This window comes from Gobius niger (genome assembly GCF_951799975.1).
Source record: "Gobius niger genome assembly, chromosome: 13".
Lineage (NCBI taxonomy): Eukaryota > Metazoa > Chordata > Actinopteri > Gobiiformes > Gobiidae > Gobius > Gobius niger.
Window position 1 is genome coordinate 17,898,266 of NC_136864.1, and position 26,477 is coordinate 17,924,742.

Below are 26,477 nucleotides of genomic sequence, written 5' to 3' on the forward strand. Positions count from 1 at the left end.
AAACGCTGTAATAATTAACCATGGTTATGAAGACATGTTTCCAGAGGATGCATATGCGGAGTATGTGTGTAAGAGTAACTTTGAAATGGAGACAAACAGCAACAGGACCTACTGCAGTTTAGGGCAGTGGCTTACACCTCCATCATGCAGTAAGTGAACATATAGGTTCTTTGCTCTGACATTAAGTAACTATAAATAATGTGACCCTGCAGGACAAAAACAGGGGCGTGACCCACCGGTGACCACAGGTGTTGTTGATATTCTTCCTCTTAACTTTTATGAGATTATTCTAATTTTTTTATGCTAATTTCATGAACCACAGTTCTTATCTTCACATTTTAATGTTCAAGTTTTGTGCTAAAATAAACTTTTTGGATTCTTCCTTTCAGCCTCTCCAGATGACCCCTATAAACCTTTGTACACGACAAGTATTTATCCAAACACACACAGTCTCCTACTCTCTCCTGCATAACCCTTTATAACCATTACTTATAATCAGATATTGTGTCGTTTCTCCTCCAGTCGACAAATGTGGCTCCCCTCCAATAGTCCAGGATGGAGATTTTTATGTTGCTGAAAACAGGATGTCCGTGAGTTATAAGTGTGCACTTTGGTACAAACTAAAAGGGAACCGCATAGTGAGATGTGCTAATGGTAACTGGACTCCAGCGCCCACATGTAAAGGTACTGATAGTTTATAAGAAAATAAATTCAAAAGAACTTAAAACTGAAATGTCGTTTGTGTGCAGCCGACTTCTGCAAGCTGGACACTTCTGCACATCATCAGCTTCAAAACAGAGGTTTTGTTTCTATAAAATCTGGATCTAAAACACAGTTGGACTGTCCTGATTCTAGATGGAGAAAAGCACGTGCAGAGTGCAGAGACGATCAGCTGTTTTTGTCTGAATGTAAGTAAACACAATCCTACAAACTCCCATGTTTTTAAATATAACCTGGAGAAAAACAAGTGTATATAGACTTCTAGTATGTAGAAGTGTAAATATTTATTGTTAATTCATGTTATTTATTTATTCATTATTCATATTTTCAATGTTTTTTAACATCACTTTGTTCATCTGAATTGCTTTTATCTAGGTTGCTTGTGGGTGACACACAAGACAGTAAGTGACCACATTAAGAGTTTTTTAATCTATGTGTGACAAAAAATAATTACACTTTATTAATTCTGCAATGTGATTTGTTTCTAGGACCTCTGTGACTATTCCCGGATAAACCTGTCACAGTGAAGAAGCCTCTGATGTGGTCACTGACAGGAAACTGAATATTCTACAGTTAATGGAAATGTATACCACAATAAAGAGTATCTCAACTTAGATTGTTGTCTTATTTCTGGGATAAAAACCTTCAGACCTAAGTTACAAAACACTTTCTGGTCCAAGCGCTGCATTTGTTGGATGAGATGAACCTTTATTGATCACAAAATGCACTTGTTTCATCAGCTCAGGCGGTGCAAATAGTCAGGAAAACAACTAATAGTAAACAGAGGTGTAGTGGCAGTTCAAATCCACAGCTTGTGACTTTAGCTGTCAGAGCATGGCTTAAGCTTGACTCATGTGTCCAGGATGAAAGTGGATAAATCAATGTCCAGACCTACAGGTGGAGTTATGGGTGATTTAATAATGATGAAGATTTCACAATTCCACAGTCAATGTTGTCTTCACACGTGGTCAAAAAACTGTTTGGCCTTTAACCCTGAACAGCCTCCACACACAATTAGCCAAACACCTCGCCCACCTGGCAAAGAGGTACAAGGCTCCACCCCAACACACCCAGACCAAATCCTTTAGTGGTGCAGCATAATCATAAACCAACATGAGGTCATAAATGAAGCCTAGGCGTTAATTCAACCTTCAGCATCACCTAACTCCGGCAAATGACCGCTTCCGAGAGGGCCACACCTCCACCTCAGCCATCAGCGTAAGAGCTGCGCTGCGACCCGCCTCCACCCCGTCGCCGCCTCTTCGACCTGCTGCATGTTCACGGGTCTTCCAAACCACCACCAGTGTCCAGGCTCCGAGGGAAGACATCCCCAACTACAAGCTGTTCATCCATACTGACTTTCATGCATCGAAACCGCCAGGGTCTGATGGCCAAAACTAATATACATGTCAATAAATCTTCCTAATCGCTGCTTTTGTCTGTTTGAGTCTATCCAGGTTGAAATGGCCGTAACACTCCGAGACCCTAATTATGAGGCGCGAGGACTTATAATTTACTGTAACGAAAATTGACCTCATTTTACTACTACAATACTTTGGTCTTCATGGTGCACCCAGCCCCATTTGAGGCACGGAGTCATCAGATTTGCACACCCTGCTCCTGTCTGGTCCAGTACAATCTGTATGACAGGAGATGCTCCTCTTCTGTTTGTAACGGTGGTGCTGAACCCGCTGTCCACCTCTATAACCATTGGCCTTTGGATGGGTGATTGTTATTTGAAAATGTTCATCTGTAAACAGGATAGTTCGGGAAATGATTTGGAAATGTGGACTCAGTTCCCACAATCCATGCCTTTTTGGGCCAATGCTTCTGTTAACGATTAACACAGTCCAACATCAAGTACGACCATCTTTATCATTGTGTTGTGTCAAAGCAGTCGGGAAAAAATGGGTCTGAGGTTGCTTGAATTGTGGACTGTGGTTCTTGGTCTCTCTGCAGTTGTAAATGGTAAGATTTGAATTAACCAACAATTATACTTTTTACTTAACAAATAGTCTCAGTAAAACTAATACAGACTGATCGAACTATGACTGTGATTTAGACTGAGGGTTCCCAAACTTTTCAGGCTGGGACCCCCAAAATTACCATGGGAACGAGCCGGGAACTCCACTTTGAAAACAAATTAGCCATATGGATAATATCATGCTAAAACACATTTAACATATGGTCACGTAATATGTATTTACATTGTTGTTATTTGACCTCAATTTACAGATCTATGATGTTTTCAATGAAGAATTATATTGAATACACTACTCTTTTTTTTTTTTTCATATCTTGAAATAATTTTGGGTTCCCAAACTCTCATTTCTCATTTCAAACATCTCACTACAACACAGGATGAGTTTGACACATTCATAGCTTTATGTATATTGATGTTCAACACAGGCTACAGATGACACAGTCCTGCTCGAGAACACACAAGGGGTGCAAATAGGATGAAGGTATCTTGTGTTCATAAAGCAAAAATAAATATCAAAGTTGGCGGTGTACAGAAATATATTATAGATCTTTAGCAGTCATAGTGGCGGTGATTGTGATTGATAAAGTTCTCTGGTTGCAGGTATTTTCAAATACAGTATCAATCAATCAATCAATCATTAATAATCATATTTTATGCTAAAATTGTTTTATTATATTGCACTTATGGAAAGCACTTTGGTTCAGCGGGTGCTGTTGTAAAGCGCTATACAAATAAAGGTTGATTGATTGATTGATTGATTGATGACCACCTCTGACTCACAGCTGTGCAGCCACATGTACTGTGGGTCATTGATGGTCCAGGCAGCAAAATGTCCATCCACCCCTGTAACCACCAGCTTCCCTCAGCGCTGAAGTCAATAAACAAAACTCTCACAGCGCTCCACTAGTAAATATCGTATTGCAATTTTTATTAATTACTAAATTGCAAATATTTTATTTTCCTAGTCTCCTTTTGGAACGGTAGTGCAGCGGTTTGCCCTCGTGCTTCACAGCTAGAAGGTCCGGGTTTGATTCCCACCTGGACGGGGTCTTTCTGTGTGGAGTTTGCATGTTCTCCCCGTGTCTACGTAGGTTTTCTCCGGGTACTCCAGTTTCCTCTACCACGAAAAACATGTACAATAGGCCTGGATGAATGAGAGTGTGTTTGAGAGTTTGCATGGGGGACGACAGATGGAAATTAGCCCATGGCTACAATCCAGTGTGGCGTGTTCATTAACAAGCACTGTCCCTATAAACCAATGAACTAAACTAATCTTTAAAGAATAGAAGTATTGCATGTTTGCCTTGGCAGGGGTTTTCAAAACAGTAAATAAAGTTCTGTAACAAACAGCACAGTAAGCAAATGTGTGCATTAAAAGTTTGATCCTTCATTCTGTCTCTGTTACAGCTGCAAGAAATCCAAACTGTTCCCCTCCAGTCATCGAGAATGGTTTCTTTGTACCTGAACGAGACACTCTCTCTCACGACACTGAGCTGTATTACAGCTGTGACGAGAACTTTAAGACAGTAGACGGCACTTGGTGGGCCGCAGTTACATGTCAACATGGAAGCTGGTCTTCGATACCGGAGTGTATAGGTAAGTGTCAGCACATGCTTCATAAAAACAAACTAACAATAAAATGCATTTTCTATACAAAGCCATGAAAGAGCATGAAACGCTGAAGGCCAGTCCCTTTTGAACATTTTACTTAAAAGTCACTATAAACAATAAACTCATATAATAATAATAATAATAATAATAATAATAATAATAATAATAATAATAATAATAATAATAATAATAATAATAATAATAATAATAATAATAATAATAATAATAATAATAAAAATAATAATGCAATGGTTTTATATAGCGCTTTTCTGGACACTCAAAGACGCTTTACATTGCACTATTCGTTCATACTCGGTAGCTACTACTGTAGTGACAGCTGCCCTGGGGTCGACTGATGGAAACGAGGCAATCAGTCTGCGCCATCGGCCCCTCCGACCACCACTAACCACTCACTCACTCACTACATTCGTTAGGCTTCATGGTGTTCCCAAACAGTCTCCCATCCAAGCATCGACCAGGCCCTTGCCTGCTTAGCTTCCACGGTCTGACGGGATTGGGCAGAACAAAGGCGGTATGGCCATTTGAGTTTATGCAATTGAGCCAAAGTTGTGCTGTGAAAATACTGTGTCAATCAAACAAACCTCTGCTCTCCCAGTGGCATTGTTCACCTGTGTGAAGTTAGCCCCCCATAGTGTCTCAATATGAGAGGAGAACTCTGGAGAAGCTGCTCTCTGTGATGGACAACAGTGATCACCCCCTGCATGAGGAGCTCCTTCAGTGAGAGGCTGCTCTCGCTCTGCTGCTCAAAGATAGACTCAGGAAATCTTTTTTGTCCAGAGTGATTAGGCTGTATGACAAATCCTTGGGTGGGAGGGGCTAAATGGCAATGATAGCTTTACAGTAATCTCCGCACTGCCATGTTTATTGAATTTGTTCTTGTTTTTGATCTGTTGTTTTTGTGTATGAGTTATAAGTGCAGCTGATAAACTGATAATACTAATAAAGTAAATTGTATCGTATCGTATGGTGTGATTTGTTTGTAAATGTTCTTACTCTTGTGCTGTGATTTTCATTGACAATTATTTACAAAGAGAAACTGTATCCAACAACTGAGGGCATCCATTTAATACTGTTTTTGTTAACATTCTACAGCGGACACTGCCTGCCTTGACCCAAAAATCCCCAATGCCAACTACACCGCATTTCAGTATGTGAATAACCATGAAAGATTCTGGGTGAGATGTAACACTGGATACGAATTCCAGGGAAAGAATGCCAGACCAATTTGTAGAAATGGACAATGGGAAGAATTACCCGTCTGTGAAAGTAAGACTTTGACACAGAAATAAAGCCGTTTCCAGCGCGGGATTCAGTTTATTATCAGTCATAAATTGTGTAACCACTTTTGGGAGGGGAAAGGGGAAAACATTTAGCTTCAGACGACCTGAATGTTGGGCCTTGTGCAAATTTACAAAATTGAAACAGTTCTGTACATTAGTGCTGGGATATCACACAAAACTATGATCAATGAAAAACATCTACTTTTACAGGGAACAGTTGGTGTGGGCCCCCGCCACAGATCCCAAACGCTGTAATAATTAACCATGGTTATGAAGACATGTTTCCAGAGGATGCATATGCGGAGTATGTGTGTAAGAGTAACTTTGAAATGGAGACAGACAACAACAGGAGCTACTGCAGTTTAGGGCAGTGGCTTTTACCTCCATCATGCAGTAAGTGAACATATAAGTTCTTTGCTCTGACATTAAGTAACTATAAATAATGTGACCCTGCAGGACAAAAACAGGGGCGTGACCCACCGGTGACCACAGGTGTTGTTGATATTCTGTCTCTTTTACAAGACTTTACTCCTGTTTTTATGCTAATTTCATGAACCACAGTTCTTATCTTCACATTTTAATGTTCAAGTTTTGTGCTAAAATAAACTTTTTGGATTCTGCCTTTCAGCCTCTCCAGATGACCCCTATAAACCTTTGTACACGACAAGTATTTATCCAAACACACACAGTCTCCTACTCTCTCCTGCATAACCCTTTATAACCATTACTTATAATCAGATATTGTGTCGTTTCTCCTCCAGTCGACAAATGTGGCTCCCCTCCAACAGTCCAGGATGGAGTCGTTTTTTTGGCTGAAAACATGATGTCCGTGAGTTATAAGTGTGTGCTTTGGTACAAACTAAAAGGGAACCGCGTAGTGAGATGTGCTAATGGTAAATGGACGCCAGCGCCCACATGTGAAGGTACTGATAGTTTATTAGAAAATCAATTCAAAAGAACTTAAAACTGAAATGTCGTTTGTGTGCAGCCGACTTCTGCAAGCTGGACACTTCTGCACATCATCAGCTTCAAAACAGAGGTGATGTTTATATAAAATCTGGATCTAAAACACAGTTGGACTGTTTTAATTCTAGATTGAGAAAAGCACGTGCAGAGTGCAGAGACGATCAGCTGCTTTTGTCTGAATGTAAGTAAACACAATCCTACAAACTCCCATGTTTTTAAATATAACCTGGAGAAAAACAAGTGTATATAGACTTCTAGTATGTAGAAGTGTAAATATTTATTGTTAATTCATGTTATTTATTTATTCATTATTCATATTTTCAATGTTTTTTAACATCACTTTGTTCATCTGAATTGCTTTTATCTAGGTTGCTTGTGGTTGACACTCAAGACAGTAAGTGACCACATTAAGAGTTTTTTAATCTATGTGTGACAAAAAATAATTACACTTTATTAATTCTGCAATGTGATCTGTTTCTAGAACAACTGCAACTATTCCCGGATAAACCCGTCACAGTGAAGAAGCCTCTGATGTGGTCACTGACAGGAAACTGAATATTCTACAGTTAATGGAAATGTATACCACAATAAAGAGTATCTCAACTTAGATTGTTGTCTTATTTCTGCGATAAAAACCTTCAGACCGAATTTACAAAGCACTTTCTGGTCCAAGCGCTGCATTTGTTGGATGAGATGAACCTTTATTGATCACAAAATGCACTTGTTTCATCAGCTCAGGCGGTGCAAATAGTCAGGAAAACAACTAATAGTAAACAGAGGTGTAGTGGCAGTTCAAATCCACAGCTTGTGACTTTAGCTGTCAGAGCATGGCTTAAGCTTGACTCATGTGTCCAGGATGAAAGTGGATAAATCAATGTCCAGACCTACAGGTGGAGTTATGGGTGATTTAATAATGATGAAGATTTCACAATTCCACAGTCAATGTTGTCTTCCCACGTGGTCAAAAAACTGTTTGGCCTTTAACCCTGAACAGCCTCCACACACAATTAGCCAAACACCTCGCCCACCTGGCAAAGAGGTACAAGGCTCCACCCCAACACACCCAGACCAAATCCTTTAGTGGTGCAGCATAATCATAAACCAACATGAGGTCATAAATGAAGCCTAGGCGTTAATTCAACCTTCAGCATCACCTAACTCCGGCAAATGACCGCTTCCGAGAGGGCCACACCTCTACCTCAGCCATCAGCGTAAGAGCTGCGCTGCGACCCGCCTCCACCCCGTCGCCGCCTCTTCGACCTGCTGCATGTTCACGGGTCTTCCAAACCACCACCAGTGTCCAGGCTCCGAGGGAAGACATCCCCAACTACAAGCTGTTCATCCATACTGACTTTCATGCATCGAAACCGCCAGGGTCTGATGGCCAAAACTAATATACATGTCAATAAACCTTCCTAATCGCTGCTTATGTCTGTTTGAGTCTATCCAGGTTGAAATGGCCGTAACACTCCGAGACCCTAATTATGAGGCAGGAGGACTTATAATTTACTGTAACGAAAATTGACCTCATTTTACTACTACAATACTTTGGTCTTCATGGTGCACCCAGCCCCATTTGAGGCACGGAGTCATCAGATTTGCACACCCTGCTCCCGTCTGGTCCAGTACAATCTGTATGACAGGAGATGCTCCTCTTCTGTTTGTAACGGTGGTGCTGAACCCGCTGTCCACCTCTATAACCATTGGCCTTTGGATGGGTGATTGTTATTTGAAAATGCTCATCTGTAAACAGGATAGTTCGGGAAATGATTTGGAAATGTGGACTCAGTTCCCACAATCCATGCTTTTTGGGCCAATGCTCCAGTTAACGATTAACACAGTCCAACATCAAGTACGACCATCTTTATCATTGTGTTGTGTCAAAGCAGTCGGGAAAAAATGGGTCTGAGGTTGCTTGAATTGTGGACTGTGGTTCTTGGTCTCTCTGCAGTTGTAAATGGTAAGATTTGAATTAACCAACAATTATACTTTTTACTTAACAAATAGTCTCAGTAAAACTAATACAGACTGATCGAACTATGACTGTGATTTAGACTGAGGGTTCCCAAACTTTTCAGGCTGGGACCCCCAAAATTACCATGGGAACGAGCCGGGAACTCCACTTTGAAAACAAATTAGCCATATGGATAATATCATGCTAAAACACATTTAACATATGGTCACGTAATATGTATTTACATTGTTGTTATTTGACCTCAATTTACAGATCTATGATGTTTTCAATGAAGAATTATATTGAATACACTACTTTTTTTTTTTTTTCATATCTTGAAATAATTTTGGGTTCCCAAACTCTCATTTCTCATTTCAAACATCTCACTACAACACAGGATGAGTTTGACACATTCATAGCTTTATGTATATTGATGTTCAACACAGGCTACAGATGACACAGTCCTGCTCGAGAACACACAAGGGGTGCAAATAGGATGAAGGTATCTTGTGTTCAAAAAGCAAAAATAAATATCAAAGTTGGCGGTGTACAGAAATATATTATAGATCTTTAGCAGTCATAGTGGCGGTGATTGTGATTGATAAAGTTCTCTGGTTGCAGGTATTTTCAAATACAGTATCAATCAATCAATCAATCATTAATAATCATATTTTATGCTAAAATTGTTTTATTATATTGCACTTATGGAAAGCACTTTGGTTCAGCGGGTGCTGTTGTAAAGCGCTATACAAATAAAGGTTGATTGATTGATTGATTGATTGATGACCACCTCTGACTCACAGCTGTGCAGCCACATGTACTGTGGGTCATTGATGGTCCAGGCAGCAAAATGTCCATCCACCCCTGTAACCACCAGCTTCCCTCAGCGCTGAAGTCAATAAACAAAACTCTCACAGCGCTCCACTAGTAAATATCGTATTGCAATTTTTATTAATTACTAAATTGCAAATATTTTATTTTCCTAGTCTCCTTTTGGAACGGTAGTGCAGCGGTTTGCCCTCGTGCTTCACAGCTAGAAGGTCCGGGTTTGATTCCCACCTGGACGGGGTCTTTCTGTGTGGAGTTTGCATGTTCTCCCCGTGTCTACGTAGGTTTTCTCCGGGTACTCCAGTTTCCTCTACCACGAAAAACATGTACAATAGGCCTGGATGAATGAGAGTGTGTTTGAGAGTTTGCATGGGGGACGACAGATGGAAATTAGCCCATGGCTACAATCCAGTGTGGCGTGTTCATTAACAAGCACTGTCCCTATAAACCAATGAACTAAACTAATCTTTAAAGAACAGAAGTATTGCATGTTTGCCTTGGCAGGGGTTTTCAAAACAGTAAATAAAGTTCTGTAACAAACAGCACAGTAAGCAAATGTGTGCATTAAAAGTTTGATCCTTCATTCTGTCTCTGTTACAGCTGCAAGAAATCCAAACTGTTCCCCTCCAGTCATCGAGAATGGTTTCTTTGTACCTGAACGAGACACTCTCTCTCACGACACTGAGCTGTATTACAGCTGTGACGAGAACTTTAAGACAGTAGACGGCACTTGGTGGGCCACAGTTACATGTCAACATGGAAGCTGGTCTTCGATACCGGAGTGTATAGGTAAGTGTCAGCACATGCTTCATAAAAACAAACTAACAATAAAATGCATTTTCTATACAAAGCCATGAAAGAGCATGAAACGCTGAAGGCCAGTCCCTTTTGAACATTTTACTTAAAAGTCACTATAAACAATAAACTCATATAATAATAATAATAATAATAATAATAATAATAATAATAATAATAATAATAATAATAATAATAATAATAATAATAATAATAATAATAATAATAATAATAATAATAATAAAAATAATAATGCAATGGTTTTATATAGCGCTTTTCTGGACACTCAAAGACGCTTTACATTGCACTATTCGTTCATACTCGGTAGCTACTGTAGCGACAGCTGCCCTGGGGTCGACTGATGGAAACGAGGCAATCAGTCTGCGCCATCGGCCCCTCCGGCCACCACTAACCACTCACTCACTCACTACATTCGTTAGGCTTCATGGTGTTCCCAAACAGTCTCCCATCCAAGCATCGACCAGGCCCTTGCCTGCTTAGCTTCCACGGTCTGACGGGATTGGGCAGAACAAAGGCGGTATGGCCATTTGAGTTTATGCAATTGAGCCAAAGTTGTGCTGTGAAAATACTGTGTCAATCAAACAAACCTCTGCTCTCCCAGTGGCATTGTTCACCTGTGTGAAGTTAGCCCCCCATAGTGTCTCAATATGAGAGGAGAACTCTGGAGAAGCTGCTCTCTGTGATGGACAACAGTGATCACCCCCTGCATGAGGAGCTCCTTCAGTGAGAGGCTGCTCTCGCTCTGCTGCTCAAAGATAGACTCAGGAAATCTTTTTTGTCCAGAGTGATAGGCTGCATGACAAATCCTTGGGTGGGAGGGGCTAAATGGCAATGATAGCTTTACAGTAATCTCCGCACTGCCATGTTTATTGAATTTGTTCTTGTTTTTGATCTGTTGTTTTTGTGTATGAGTTATAAGTGCAGCTGATAAACTGATAATACTAATAAAGTAAATTGTATCGTATCGTATGGTGTGATTTGTTTGTAAATGTTCTTACTCTTGTGCTGTGATTTTCATTGACAATTATTTACAAAGAGAAACTGTATCCAACAATTGAGAGCATTCATTTAATACTGTTTTTGTTAACCATTCTACAGCGGACACTGCCTGCCTTGACCCGAAAATCCCCAATGCCAACTACACCGCATTTCAGTATATGAATAACCATGAAAGATTCTGGGTGAGATGTAACACTGGATACGAACTCCAGGGAACACGTGCCAGACCAATTTGTAGAAATGGACAATGGGAAGAATTACCCGTCTGTGAAAGTAAGACTTCGACACAGAAATAAAGCCGTTTCCAGCGCGGGATTAAGTTTATTATCAGTCATAAATTGTGGAACCACTTTTGGGAGGGGAAAGGGGAAAACATTTAGCTTCGGACGACCTGAATGTTGGGCCTTGTGCAAATTTACAAAATTGAAACAGTTCTGTACATTAGTGCTGGGATATCACACAAAACTATGATCAATGAAAAACATCTACTTTTACAGGGAGCAGTTGGTGTGGGCCCCCGCCACAGATCCCAAACGCTGTAATAATTAACCATGGTTATGAAGACATGTTTCCAGAGGATGCATATGCGGAGTATGTGTGTAAGAGTAACTTTGAAATGGAGACAAACAGCAACAGGACCTACTGCAGTTTAGGGCAGTGGCTTTTACCTCCATCATGCAGTAAGTGAACATATAAGTTCTTTGCTCTGACATTAAGTAACTATAAATAATGTGACCCTGCAGGACAAAAACAGGGGCGTGACCCACCGGTGACCACAGGTGTTGTTGATATTCTGTCTCTTTTACAAGACTCTACTCCTGTTTTTATGCTAATTTCATGAACCACAGTTCTTATCTTCACATTTTAATGTTCAAGTTTTGTGCTAAAATAAACTTTTTGGATTCTTCCTTTCAGCCTCTCCAGATGACCCCTATAAACCTTTGTACACGACAGGTATTTATCCAAAAACACACAGTCTCCTACTCTCTCCTGCATAACCCTTTTATAACCATTACTTATAATCAGATATTGTGTCGTTTCTCCTCCAGTCGACAAATGTGGCTCCCCTCCAATAGTTCAGGATGGAGTCGTTTTTTTTGCTGAAGACATGATGTCCGTGAGTTATAAGTGTGCACTTTGGTACAAACTAAAAGGGAACCGCGTAGTGAGATGTGCTAATGGTAAATGGACGCCAGCGCCCACATGTGAAGGTACTGATAGTTTATAAGAAAATCAATTCAAAAGAACTTAAAACTGAAATGTCGTTTGTGTGCAGCCGACTTCTGCAAGCTGGACACTTCTGCACATCATCAGCTTCAAAACAGAGGTGATGTTTATATAAAATCTGGATCTAAAACACAGTTGGACTGTTTTAATTCTAGTTGGAGAAAAGCACGTGCAGAGTGCAGAGACAATCAGCTGTTTTTGTCTGAATGTAAGTAAACACAATCCTACAAACTACCATGTTTTTAAATATAACCTGGAGAAAAACAAGTTTATGTAGATTTCTAGTATGTAGAAGTGTAAATATTTATTGTTAATTCATGTTATTTATTTATTCATTATTCATATTTTCAATGTTTTTTAACATCACTTTGTTCATCTGAATTGCTTTTATCTAGGTTGCATTTGGACGACACACCATGTAGTAAGTGACCACATTAAGTGTTTTTAAATCCTTGTGTGACAAAAAATATTTTCACTTTATTAATTCTGCAATGTGATTTGTTTCTAGAACAACTGTGAATATTCCCAGATAAACCCGTCACAGTGAAGAAGCCTCTGATGTGGTCACTGACAGGAAACTGAATATTCTACATTTATACCACAATAAAAAATATCTGAAGAAAAAGATGGTTGATAAAGAGACGCTGATACAGAAGTTGTTGCATATGGTTTTAGATAAAAGTTATTGCACACAAGTTACTTTATAGTGGTTTGTTTAATGTCAAGGTACCAGTGCTTGAAAGTGTCGACATCTTCTGATCCAGACGTTTAGCACCTTTTCACCTGAGCTTGTGGATTTCTGTGGAACAATTCACCTTTTAATATCCTAAATACAGATGCTCTGACCTGATTCATGCACAATATTTAGGTAATTATGGGCCGGATCTTATGGATCTTCTCTCTACGAAATCTAGCTAAAGTGGAACATTATTGGTTCAAGTGTTGCTTTACAAGAGATTGATCGTAAAGGCAATGAAGAAGAAGAAGAAGAAGAAAAAGATGAAGAAGAGCTTTATTTAGCACCTTTCACAGACATGGTCACAAAGCGCTTTACATGAGACAACTTTACATTCACTCCACACTCTTTGGTGGTAAAATACCTTTGTAGATTCAGTTTCCCCCGGAAGAGACTGACAGAAACGCGACTGCACACATCTGCACCAACAGTCCCTTTGACCACCATCATTCATTCACACACACCAACTGCTCACGCACATCATTCATCCTGGCCTATTGTATGTTCTTCACCCTCCTTGCCTTCAGTGTCTGCGTTCATTGTTGTATGAATGAGAGTGTGAATGGGTGAGTGGATCCTTGCTGTAAAGTAGGGCTGAAACAACTAATCGATTAATCGACAACTAATCGATTACTAAAATAGTTGTCAACTATTCCAGTAATCGATTAATCGTTTTCTAGTAAACACAGACTAAAATTGAGCAAAAAAGACACGACAATTATGTATTTTGGATGAAAACCTACTTTGTTTTTTAAAGTGAGGGTCTGCAGTGTTTTGTACATCGTAAATTTCATAAATATCTGTCTATGTCTCGTCCAATCAAAGCAGAATTAGCACAAAGAGCCTCCTACAAACGTTTACTTTAAGTGTACTCCATCCACGTGTCCTCAAGCGGCGCCACTTTAGCTTTATGTGATAAGAAAATTGAAAAAATTACAATTTCCATGCACCTTTCACAGCCAAGCGATTAATCGATTAATCGTAAAAATAATCGGTCGATTAATCGATTACCAAAATAATCGTTAGCTGCAGCCCTACTGTAAAGCGCTTTGAGTGCCGACTGTAGGTGGAAACGCGCTGTTTAAGTTGAGACCATTTACCATTTACCGAATGTGGTAGTACGCACTTCCGCTGGCAAACCAATCACCGCTAGACCCGATGCTATATATATTTTTACAGTCTATGGTTGAAGCACCTCTACATAGGGTTAACATGGAAGTTGGAGGCGTGGACGCTTTTGTTGTGTACGCACCTTTAGAGATTGAGCGAAGCAAAAGAGTTCAAAGCAATACAAGATCAGATAGAGCGGGATTATAGAGTTCAGTTTCTGCTGAGCAACTGTAGGGGGTGATGTGTTTTCCACTGTAATAAAGTCTGTTAGAGTTTAATATGGACAAGGTTTCTATTTTTCCAGTACATCTAGTTTTCTTGGTGATATTTAGAGCAATGAGAACTAGTTTGAGATTCCTTGTTTTCTTGAGTTTTGTGAGGTCCACCAGCAAGCAGAGCGACGGCGATAACGGGACGTGGTGTCAGTCCAACAGGGAGGATAGTGACTGTGTGACCTCTTCCCAGAAGTGTTTGGTAGAGCTGCTCCAACCCTTTTATAACATGTCCTATAAAAGCCACACTGAACCGCATCACATCAGTAGCTTCTGAGTGTGTTGAACACCAAACGCAGAGCTCAAAATGTGTTGACATGGTGCGGTGCTGGCACTTTTACTTTGGATCACTGGGACGTGAAATGGTGAGAGCAATTCCTTCAGCTATTTCAATGAAAAACACCTGCAAAGGATGATGTCTTATTGTCTGATCAGGTGTGGGCAAACCTTTGGATGACAGGGCCACATTGGGTTGGGACTTGCCATGAGAGCTAGGCCAGATGTGGATTGGGTTGTTTCAATCAAGTGCAATTCTCAAATATGTGAGTATGTTTATAATTGCCTGAACAAATTTAAAAGGCAATTAGATATTATCTGTCTTATGTCAATTTTAGGCGATGCATATTGGGCTTGATCTTGATTTGTGAGTCAGATTGAAGGGCCAGGTGGATTGTGCACCTGGACCATAGTTTTCCCACCTCTGCTTTGTATCGTATCTCTGGCCGTTTTCTAAGACTAAACTTGTTATAACAACACAGATGATGTCAAACCTTTTAATAATCCTTTTTGTGGCTGGGTCTTTTGGTCAAGAAATTCTTCTCTTCTCTTCACAACAGGTTCAGATTTGTCAATAGTCTGTTTATTTTGCACAGGTGTTAAACTAGTGACTACTTTTTCAGTTGATCAATGTGGAGAGGCGCCTCTGATAGACAATGGGCACATTGTGGAGCGCAGCCATGTGTATATGAGGTACAGGTGCAGATTCAGTTATCCTCTTCAAGGTGACGAAACAGTGCTCTGTCTTAACATTAGAACTTGGTCTGAACTGCTCCCCTGCGAAGGTGAGACATTTTCAGAAACAAGTCAATAACAAAGTCCACAGACAGGTTCGCAAACACTTGTGTGTGCAGACAAATGTATTCACTCGGTTAATCTTTTAATGTGATGTGTCTCATAGCCTCTCCAAACAACTCGGGGTCTGACGATAACAGCCAACCTACAAGTACTTTATCTAAACATAATTAATTCTACATGGAGAACAGCATGTGCAGAGTGCAGAGACAATCAGCGGTATTTGTCTGAATGTAAGTAAACACAATCCTACAAACTCCCATGTTTTTAAATACATCTGTAACTGGAGAAAAACAAGAGATGAATAAATTCAAAAGTTAAGATAAACAGCTACAGGTGAGGTTTTGTTTCCATATAAACGAACTATCTTTTATCTAGATTGCATATGGGGGACACACCAGCATGTAAGTAACCACATTAAGTGTTTTTTTTAAATCTATGTGTGGAAAATGATTACATTAGTTTAATCCTATCCAACATTTTCTGAAAAAAAAAAAGTACATAATTGTGTACAGTGTATATATGTATATATGTATATATTATATATATATATATATATATATATATATATATATATATATACTTTTGTAGTACTTGTAGTTCAATAAGTGCTTCATGTCTGAACGTCACTTTCGAGGTGTGAGAAATAAAACAATTATTGGGACCATACAAGCTGTGCGGTTCTTTTCGCCTTCAAAACACTTCACCCGCATAAAGTGTCTGAGTGTGAATGGGTGACTGGTTCCTTGCTGTAAAGAGCTTTGGGTCTAATGAAGGTATAAGCATTATGTAAGATTATTTGAGCTTTACTTGAGTAAACATGTTTAGCCACCTCTGATGGTTATGTGTATGTTTGGTTGGTTTTAGGCAGAATATTTCTGGGTCAATTTGCAGGAAACAAACTGTCAATCATCTCTACAAAAAGTAATTAAGGCCGAACGTTATTAGTTCATTGTGAACTATTACAAAGTGTTGCTTTAGGTCGATCACACAGGCTTATTTTTTTCACTGATATGTATTTAGTTTCCTGATATGTCCATAAAAATAGTAAATTAGATTGCTTCTAAAAGTGATCCAATTACTTATTTAATTACATTAACTTAAAAGTAATCTTATTACTGATTATGAGTAACTTTAATTTTAAGAAGGATGAAGCAAATTTGTTTAGGTCCGCCCCACGTGCCGGGAAAATCTCTCTCTTCACACTCTTTCAAGTGTTTCTTGCACTACCACATCACTGACAACAGACCCCAATATTCATTGCTCTCGAGGAGATCAACTAAAAAATAAAGTACATTTTCCAGCTTTGGCAACAAATGTTGTTTATTGTTTATTTGGTCGGGACAGTGCAGGTTAATGAACATATGGGACTTATGCATGTAAATAAACCACGCTGGATTGTGGCCTTGGGCTAATTTCCATCCGTTGTCCCACACTCGCACTCTTAAACACATTCATCCTGACCTATTGCACATGTTTTTTGGGAAACCGGAGAAACCTACGACACGGGGAGAACATGCAAACTCCACACAGAAAGGCCTCGTCCAAGTGGGAAACTTATAGCTGTGAACCACAAGTGCTAACCACTGCGCCACCGTGCCACCATGTTGTTTACTAACAGTCAGTGTGACTAGTTATAACACATTGTTATTAGAGCTTACAAAGATTGATGACAGGCAGGACATGGCCCAATAGATTTGAACAGATTCTCCAGCTAAAGCCTGACAAGGCTGAAATTATTTGGCCTCATTCGTGAATACTTTCCTTAGAAAAAGAAGTTTCCAGAGAATTAAGTCAGGTTCACGAAGTATTATAAAGAAGCCAAATTGCAGAAGGATTTGATCACACAAACACTTTGCCTTCACTTAAAAGTATGTGTATCTCCCAAGCAGGAATAACACTGTGGAATGAGTTAGATAAAGAGGCTAAATGGAGCAAGACTTTAAAAGAACAATGCAATGTTACAATGACAATAAAGCACTTACTTACTTAAAAGTTCTTGAACCTTGTTTTAAGAACTATCGTTTGGATTTTTATAGTGTATTATACCTTTGCGGGAAATTTTTATTTTCATGTTCTTGTATGTTTTGTTTGGCCTTCGTCATCACAAAAGGCTTTTACGCTCAGTACTCCAGTAGCATTTTCAGTGAGTACTTTTTAATAAAATTAAAATATTTGCATGACCACTTTCTTGTTCATTTTAATAACATTACTTCTTCTGTAAAACAGAATTTAGAATTTTTCTGAAACATTTTCAAAAATGTAAAAGTTCATTTCTTTGTACAAAGGTCAACAACAAAGTGCTTTATCAGAACAACAAGTGCTTTCAAGACAATCAGTGAGTGTTTTCTGAGTTGGTGACACTCGACACTGAAGTGGCAGACTCCAGTCCGAGCAGCGTACCCAGGTACGACTGCTCTCTGGGGTCTAAAATCTGATCAGGCCTCACAGGGTGGACTACATTAGAGGGCTGTGGGTTCAATGTATACTTTTCCAAGAAGGCCAGCTCTGTTGCAGACTGGTAGCTTTGTTGTTGTTGTCCCTGGGCCTGCACTGCTCTGTGAGACTCTCTCTGCTTTGCCCCATCCATCGGGACAGACACTAAAGTTAAAGGAACACCGGTGCTGGCATGAGACGGGCTGCTCTGGCTTTGGCCTGCAGGCTTGGGCTCGTTAAAAGGCTTTGTGGGTTCATCATAGGGAATCGTGACCAGTTTGTCGTGGCTGAGTGTCCCGACAGGCTGTGCAGGGTCGCGGGTGTTGTGGACGTGATCCACGTGGTATTTGAGTTTGTCTTTCCGTTTGAAGGTGGCGCTGCAGTGAGGGCAGTTGAAGGGACGGTCATCTGAGTGGATCACCATGTGCTTTGTCAGTGTCTTCTTAATCCTGAACGACTGGTGGCACTCGGGACATTTGTGAGGTTTCTCCCCTTTGACAGAAATAACAGTGACTAAAATCAGAGACGCCTATTTTGTGTCTCTTTCAAAAATTTCCAACTGTTCAGGGCAGGCTCAAAGTTGTGAACCACAGGTCTTGAAGGTTTTGTGGCTTTAAAAAATACTTACCCGAATGAGTTCTGAAATGGCTTTCTAAACTGGACTTTCCTTTAAATTCCTTCTTGCAGACCTCACATTGATGCATTGCTGTTTTGTACCTATCACCCACACAAGATCAGAATTATTACAAACATTATTGTTTTAATTCATCTTGATTTGCAAAATTTTTGTGTGTTATTTATGTCACTTTTTGAGTGTTTAATATGATAGCAGAAAAACTTAATCCCACTACATTCAATACTGATTTCTGTATTTTAAATTACAAAGACCTCAAACCATAATCTATTGGTGCGATTAAATGGCTGGAGTCAACTTTTGCAATTGGTTTCTGCATTATTAAGAGAAAAACAAAGTGAACACTTACTTCTGCCAAACTTTCTGTCCCAAGTGAACAGTTTTATAGTGGACCGTCAGATGATCATGCCGCCTGAAGCACTTTCCACACTCTTCGCACTGGTGTGCTTTCTCACCTTGACCAAGTTAACCACAATTATAAGTCTACCATAAAAAGAGTTGATGAAAGCTGGTAAAATATGAATGATGACGTTAACCGTGCCATACCGGAGTGTATTTTCTGATGTTTGCTCAGATGATCATGGCGGATGAAGGTTTTCCCACACTGAATACACTCGTAACGCCTGTCGTCATGGTGAACACGCAGGTGAAGCCTAAACAAAATAAAAGTCATTTCATTTAAACTGCATTCAGAAGTTTTTGTAATGAAATTCAACACGACATCCAGTGCGGTTAGTTTTAATGAAAGCATGTTTCCAGCCCTTGGTTGGGCTGTCATAAAGAGCAGACCCTGGCTCGCAGTATGTATCACACAGGGTCAAGCTGTAAAGTCGTACTATCTCTGTCATAGCCTTGACTGTGGTGCTCAGGCGCCACTCTCAGTCACTGAATGTTTGCTGGCGCATCAGTATGACGCTCTGAGAGGGTATTTATTCCTCTTCTGTGGAAGCATAGACAGACTTGAATGGTAGGACTAGTGCAATGTTTCGAGTTCATGTCTCCAGGTCTCGCACCGATGGTAAATAAACTTCTCCTGTATAAAGACATCCAGACTGCTGCCTATTCTTCATCTATCCTCTCAGACACCATTGTTATTTCTCTAACAGCGGGCACAAAGCCTGACCCGAGCCTGACCAGTTGACTTAAATTGCAGGCCTGAGGCTGAAACATTACACATTGAAGGTTTGATCAGAGTGCACTCTGCTCAGAGCATTCAGGAGCAGCAGTACCGAGAAGTGCACGCTATGTTTGAGAGGTGCAGGGCAGGTTACACGCACAAACAGCACAGGCGTCTGCGTCTCCCTCGTCGCTCATAAACATCGCGCTGCATTTACAAAAGCCAACTTTTTACACACTAACACGAATCAAACTGCTCATTTAGCCACTGTCCTGAGAGAAAGATCAAATAGCGATGGTCTCAGTGTAGTGCCAGGATCAGCGCCAAGAAGCGCTGGCCTCGCCGCTTCAAAAACGTGACAACACGTAAACACTTGCACCCCTACAGACAGCACCCCCCTCACATCACAGTGAAAAGGCAACTCCTCTGTTTTATAAAGTACAATCACATTTTGCATCCAGTTATTAACTAAACCTATATGCATACATATGGCACTGACCTGTAGGAGCTGCCATGACGGAAACTTTGGCCACAGATACTACAGAGGTGTGGCCTCTCCCCGCTGTGGATTCGCATGTGCTCCCTTAATGTTGTCCTTTAGAAATGCAGAATTATATAAAACATTTATTTTGTTTTACCAAATTACACAGTGTAAGACATGGAATTTAATTGATCAGGACCTACCTCTCCCGAACTGACTTCCCGCAGATAAAGCAGCTCCACTTTCTTTTGCCTCCATGTGTACACTCAACGTGCCTCCTTTTGTTGCCTGAGTCGTTAAACTGACGCCCGCAGATCTCACAGGGGAAGGGACCTAACATGACGTGGTAAAATGCAGTCACAATTACCAGAATCACCACGGCAGAAGTTACTGTTCAGTGGATAATGTTACATTTACCTAGATGTAGCTTTTCTTCGTGCTTTAACCTGGCAAATCTAGACTTGAGGTACTCGTCACAAAAGGAGCATTTAAAAGGCAGCTCTTGGGAGTGTAAAATCATGTGTTCCTGGAGATGAGGCCTGCGCAAGAATGTCTTTAGACAAACCTGTGGAGGACATTGAGGGCATTTTTAAAAACCCTGTCAGTCCTTAAAGGGGGGGTATTATGCAAAATCGACTTTTTCAAGCTTTACATCATGTTATTATGTCATTCCCTCATTAAAAACACGCCTGAAGTGTTGCCTTGGCACATTCACGTATTTTTGAGTAATCTGTAAAAACTCTGATGGCAGCCATCCTAGGGACAGCTTTGCCTGAGTCCTCCTAGGAACGCCCCCACCTCCTGGAGACGGCTCCGAGCTTTCGTCACCAGCCGAGTAACCAACCATTGCTCCTCAGCAGAACCCCCTCCCCACTGATGCCACAGACAGCGTGTGGAGGGGGCGTGTCGGAGAAGGTCAGAGGATCTTAATTAATTTTATACAAGGCAGTTATTCTAGTTTACTGCATTTACAGACCAACAGAAGGTTTCGTCATCATTGTTGTGTGCTATAGACTGGTGCTATGTGATTGAAAAAAGCATAATACCCCCTCTTTAACACAAACTGAGTGCATAATGTCTGCTCTTACAGCACACTTCCAGCCTTCACTCCGCTTCTTTTTCTTCTTCTCTTGGATATGATCAGGATGAAACCTAAAAAAAATAAAGAAAATACATTTCTTGGTTTAATAACAATATAAAATGTTTACACTGACAGTATGTTTAATCTCTGCTCTTGCCGTGCGTATTATCGTTGTGTCCTTGAGCAAGAGACTTCTCTCAAGTGGTCTCCAGTACCTGCACATTGTTGTATGAAGCTACTGTTGTAGTCACAGCTGCCCTGGGGTAGACTGACAGAAGCAAGGCAACCAATATGTGCCATTGGCCCCTCCGACCACCACCAACCACTCACTCACTCCATTCACCCAGGCTTCCTGGAGTTCCCAGACGGTCTCCAATCCAAGCACCAGCCAGGCCCTTCCCTGCTTCGCTTCTGAGATCTGACCGGGATCGGGCTGAGGCGATGAGTGTTGAGCAATGTAGGAGCCTAAATTATGTTTTGTTCTGTAAATAGTTTATCAGTTTAAGTCATAATTATTTTGTTTGGCAACGTTTTGGTAATTTCGTTATGGGTTTTGGTTTATGGTTATTTTGGCCCAATTTACTTTTCTTCAAGTTATCTGGTTTAAGTAATCATTTTCATAATCATAATTTTGGTATTTGGTAAATTGTTTTTTGTCATATTTTGTTTGGTTATGACGCTATATCATGACGCTGCGCACAGTGTCGCATTTGTGGGGAGGGCAGCTCACAGAATGGAGCCAAACAGTTTTTTGACCTCTGCTACCACTTTTTTTGTAATCCCCTGTCTGTCATTTAATGTATGTTTTTTACTCACTGAAGAGTTTTTAAACTGCACATCTTGACTCTATGGATTTTATTATTGACGGTGTTTTGGATTACTAACTTTGGACATGCTAAGGGCGCAGCGAGTCATGCTGGCTTCCTTTCATTTTAGAACCTACAAGCAAGTTACTTAAAAATTGTAATATATTCTATATACAAACAAAAATGTTTGTATTATATATTACTGTTTCAAAAATGTAGCTGAGTTACACTAGTTTGAGTTACTTTTGGCAAAATATAAACTGAATACAGTAATAATGCCACCAAGCGAAAGAGATTTCCTTTTCCTTCACTTTTCCATGCTCTTGTGTTTTGAGGACATTAACAGACTGCAGATCTTATACACCTGAGTCCAACTTGATTTCGTGCTGCATTTTATTTGGGGGAGTTTGGCACTTTTTGTTCATACTTTTAACCTCTTAACCCCCACCTGAACCAAGCACATTTTCTCCAGTTTGGCTTTACCTACATCGAAAAGCTTCTTGAAAAACCCTTGAAAATAGCACACACAAAAAAACCTATGAAAACGCCACAAAAAATGGGCAAAAAAACAAAAAAGCAATGACACAAAAAGGTGACATGCCCAGTGGAGGAACATAAAAACACGACCTTTCTTTGCGTTTGAGTGAATATCTATTGTTACCTTTTGACGTGCTTTGCCAGAGTCTTCTTGCTGGCATGTAGCCTGTTGCAGAAGGGACACTGGTGCTCCTTCTTTGGGAGAGCAGTGTCATTGTCGTGCTTCTTCTTGTGGACGGTGAGGTTGGACTTGGTGGAGTAGCACTGGAGGCAGATCTCGCACTGGAATGGCTTCTCTCCAGTGTGGACCCGAGTGTGACTCTCATACTTGGCTATAGAAGTAGCACATTTTCAGATTCAAGTCTTCAGCATCACATAAAAATAATTACTCTCATTGTTGTCTTGATTCTACCCCAAATAAACCTTAACCATCAATTTTAGTCAAAGTCATATTTTTGCAGACTAAAATTAGACTAAATTAAAAGTGTGAAACTAAAACTATGACTAAATTGGTCATATATTTGCATTCGTGTAAAATATGACAATATAAACTTCCAGTGAAAGTTTGAAAAGGGCTGATTTCGTTTCAATTCACCACCAAAGGATAGGATTCTGTGCTTTGTTCTTGTGGAGAACAGATATGAAGCAGAAGACTGATTAAATATGATTATACTCAATGCTATAAATGCAAAATTGACTAAATTGATTAGATTTAGTCGACTAAATGTACATGCAATTTAAATAAAACCAGATTAAAACTGAAATACAATTATCTGACTGAATCTTGACTCAAACTAAATCAAAATATGTTGTCAAATTGAACACTGACCTTAACACAGACAGTGAGGACTCCTTCTTTATAGATACAATTTTGCACAAATGTTGTTAAAGGTACACTGCCTAACATTTTGGACTATACTGCTGCCATCAGTACAATACATGCTCCTAATGACCAGCTCGACACAGAAAATGCTATTACTGCAGTGAGAAATGAAAGAATGGATTTGGATGGGAACCTAACCTGTTTAAATCTCAAATTCTGCTGACTTTAGTCGACATCTCCATGGAAACGAGCTGTACCCACTCCCGGTAAAGTTATGTCATGTCTTAGGAAAGCTGAGCCGCTCACAGCAAAATCACATGTTTGTTTGAGGTATTTTTCAATGCTGAAAATATCTGTCATAAAATAAAAGCTTGCATTTCAATTCAGTGTGGCTTTAAGTTAGAGAACCCTACATAATAGTAAATTCCCAACTGAATGTAAGATTGTTAAAACCATGACTATCCACACTAAATAAAATCATACCTGCTCGGTCAAAGACTTTGTCACACTTAGGACACTGCAGCCTTTTCTTGTTGGACGCCTGAAGAATAACTGGGGCCAGTCCTTCAGGATACTCCTGGACAATGCTTCTCGGTGCTTTTGGCTTCCTATTAAGAGCGCTTGTTTCATTTGGTTGACTTGCCGTTTTATAGTGTTGTAATTGAGGTACATCCATTTGATTGCCATCATCGTCTTGTTCAACATCACCATTGTCATCTTGAAAGCTGAGGTCACTTGCCTCATCTGCAACTTCCTGATTTGCTTCGCTTGCAGCTTCACCCGTTGGATCTTTAAGGATTTTTGTTTTTTTAGTGACTGTGCTTTCGCATTCATAATCGGTCTTATACTGCAAGGCCCTTTTTCTACGGGATGATCTACGTATTTTTGCTGTACTTTCATTCTCATTTGCTTCAGTTTTTGCCTCACTGTCCACTTGCCCTTCACGTCTTTTGCACACACTATTGCAAGCACCCTCAGTGTCTATGGGATGTGTCGGCAAATCACCACAGGTCAAATCAACCTGAGTAAAAGGAGATTTTGACTGAGCATCTTCTGAAAGCAGTTTAAGCACATCCATCATATCCAAAAACCGTGCGGCTGCTGTTAAAATTGGGATGTCTGCCTCTGTAACTATACATTCTGATGTGTATAAAAATTCAAGCAAATGTCGGAAAACGGGCTCGTCTACGTGGTCCAGGGTTACATGTGAGGCATCTGGATTTTTAGAAAACTCCGCGTGGAAGTAGCTGCTTCCGTGGGCCAGGACGGCCTTGTGAGCGCAGTGCATCTCCCCACCCACAGACACGGACACATCGCAAAACCTCTGCCGCTCCCGGTCCTCATTGAGAAACTTGAGGAGGTTCTGACTGTGATGGGACATAGTGAGGCATCTGGTCAGCGCTTTGGGGGCTGCTTCAACGTTCGGAGATGTTTTGCAGATCAGAACTTTTCCACTTTTCTCTTCACCGCTGCACAGGGAGCTGGTTAGTTTCTTCATTTTTCACCGTCTAAACACAAAATTACAACAATGAATTGAAGGAAAAAATAACAGCTGCCAAATATTAAAGAGTTACTAACCCCCTCTTCCAGAGCCTCAGCCTCAGAGCCTCAGAAATGAAAATCTCAACAGTAAGGGGAAGTTGCCTGTTTTAAAAAATAATTTTGTATGTTTTTATCCTCCTTGAATTTTGAATAAAGATCCAACCAAACTGTGGAAGCAATTTGCCATGCTGCTGAAATGTTTTTGATCCTTTAACACTTTATTTTTTTTATGTATCTATTATTTTTCCACTGTTAATCTACTTGACTTGCCTGTTTTGCTGTTTTTGTCTCCACGAGATGCTGTAATAGAGTTCGGGAATGTGATGTCATGTCGCTAAGCATTATGGGATTAGTAGCAATTGTAAACAAATGGAGATTTTGAAAGTTAAAATACTGGCGTTATTGTTCACATTAAAACACTTGGACACCACAGTGAGTTAGATGTATTTACCAGCAGTAACTCAGCAGCTAACGGAGCTGTTCCACGGCTTTTTCCTCCACTTTTTATACTGTTTTTTAGCTAATGTTAGTCAATGGAAATGTATGCTAACAGCTGCAAAGATGGCCGATCTCCATGGTAACTGTGGAAGTTCCCGAACTCTATAAACAGTAAATAAAAAAACACCCACAAAATTACACCATGAGGTAAAAAACAAAAACAAAAAAACTTATCAAAACAATGGACAATAATAATAAAATACTACTATACTACTACTACTACTACTACTACTACTACTACTACTACTACTACTACTACTACTACTACTACTACTAATACTACTAATACTAATACTACTACTAATAATAATAATGAAAATAAAATATTAACTTAATATTCATTTATAAGTAACTTTGTCTTCCTTGTTGCACACATGTAATAACAAATAGCGCGTTTTCACGTAACGTCAATAAGCTAACAAAGAGATGCGGAAACATGCTAGCACGGAGAATATATTAATCTAAATGCTTCATACCTATGAACAACTACAGGCAATAGGCTCCCATAGCAAATGTCTGATCGCATTATTCACACAAAACACTGCGTCGTTTGTAAAGGTCCCTGTCGCCCTCCTCACGGACCCCCAACATCACCGCAGCAGCTGCTGTCAGTGGGTTGGCCCCGTCTGAGGAGAGTGTTGACAAACGACACGGCGGTGACCAATAAAACGAATCCAAAATGCAAAAACACAATAGCATTCTTCATACCTTCAACGTTATGGGCGACGTACGGATTCAGGGATCATAGCGGCCAATGCAGGTGCGGCCCAAAACAAAGCTATTCAAAATAGTTTAATGTCAATTCAGAAGATTAGCCAGAACGCCCCATCTTGTTCATACCGTAAATGTCGCACGCCTCAACAAACCGGGCGCTCATTGGCTGCGAAGGCTTTTGTTCTGCCCAATGATCAGTGCACGCTCGATTTA

At 40.1% G+C, this 26,477-nt stretch overlaps 1 protein-coding gene and 3 long non-coding RNA genes across 4 annotated transcripts; 3 read left to right on the top strand and 1 right to left on the bottom strand.

Annotated features, from left to right (window-relative positions):
* Nucleotides 1–395: 395 nt before the first annotated feature.
* Nucleotides 396–844, top strand: LOC306972159. Its single transcript, XR_013793485.1, has 3 exons — nt 396–428; nt 523–684; nt 750–844. It is a non-coding gene; the product is annotated as an uncharacterized lncRNA (long non-coding RNA).
* Nucleotides 845–2,587: 1,743 nt separating this feature from the next.
* LOC306972156 lies at nt 2,588–5,554 on the top strand. Its single transcript, XR_013793482.1, has 3 exons — nt 2,588–2,688; nt 4,112–4,300; nt 5,429–5,554. It is a non-coding gene; the product is annotated as an uncharacterized lncRNA (long non-coding RNA).
* Nucleotides 5,555–6,241: 687 nt separating this feature from the next.
* Nucleotides 6,242–6,747, top strand: LOC306972157. The gene is made up of 3 exons (XR_013793483.1): nt 6,242–6,283; nt 6,378–6,539; nt 6,605–6,747. It is a non-coding gene; the product is annotated as an uncharacterized lncRNA (long non-coding RNA).
* Nucleotides 6,748–17,846: 11,099 nt separating this feature from the next.
* zbtb41 (zinc finger and BTB domain containing 41) lies at nt 17,847–26,398 on the bottom strand. Its single transcript, XM_079568642.1, has 11 exons — nt 26,259–26,398; nt 23,994–25,018; nt 22,812–23,019; nt 21,352–21,415; nt 20,681–20,828; nt 20,467–20,596; nt 20,282–20,377; nt 19,212–19,318; nt 19,015–19,120; nt 18,660–18,748; nt 17,847–18,523 (listed from the first exon to the last, which is right to left on the bottom strand). The coding sequence occupies exons 2-11, from the start codon at nt 25,006–25,008 to the stop codon at nt 17,931–17,933; spliced, it is 2,556 nt and encodes an 851-aa protein (XP_079424768.1). The 5' UTR covers nt 25,009–25,018; nt 26,259–26,398; the 3' UTR covers nt 17,847–17,930.
* Nucleotides 26,399–26,477: the final 79 nt, after the last annotated feature.

Coding starts and splice junctions, on each gene's coding strand:
- zbtb41 (XM_079568642.1), bottom strand. CDS start 25,008: ATGAAGAAACTAACCAGCTCCCTGTGCAGCGGTGAAGAGAAAAGTGGA. Junction 23,020..23,993: donor CAAAGTCTTTGACCGAGCAG/GTATGATTTTAT, acceptor CTACTTCTATAG/CCAAGTATGAGAGTCACACT. Junction 18,524..18,659: donor CCATTTCAGAACTCATTCGG/GTAAGTATTTTT, acceptor TTTCTGTCAAAG/GGGAGAAACCTCACAAATGT.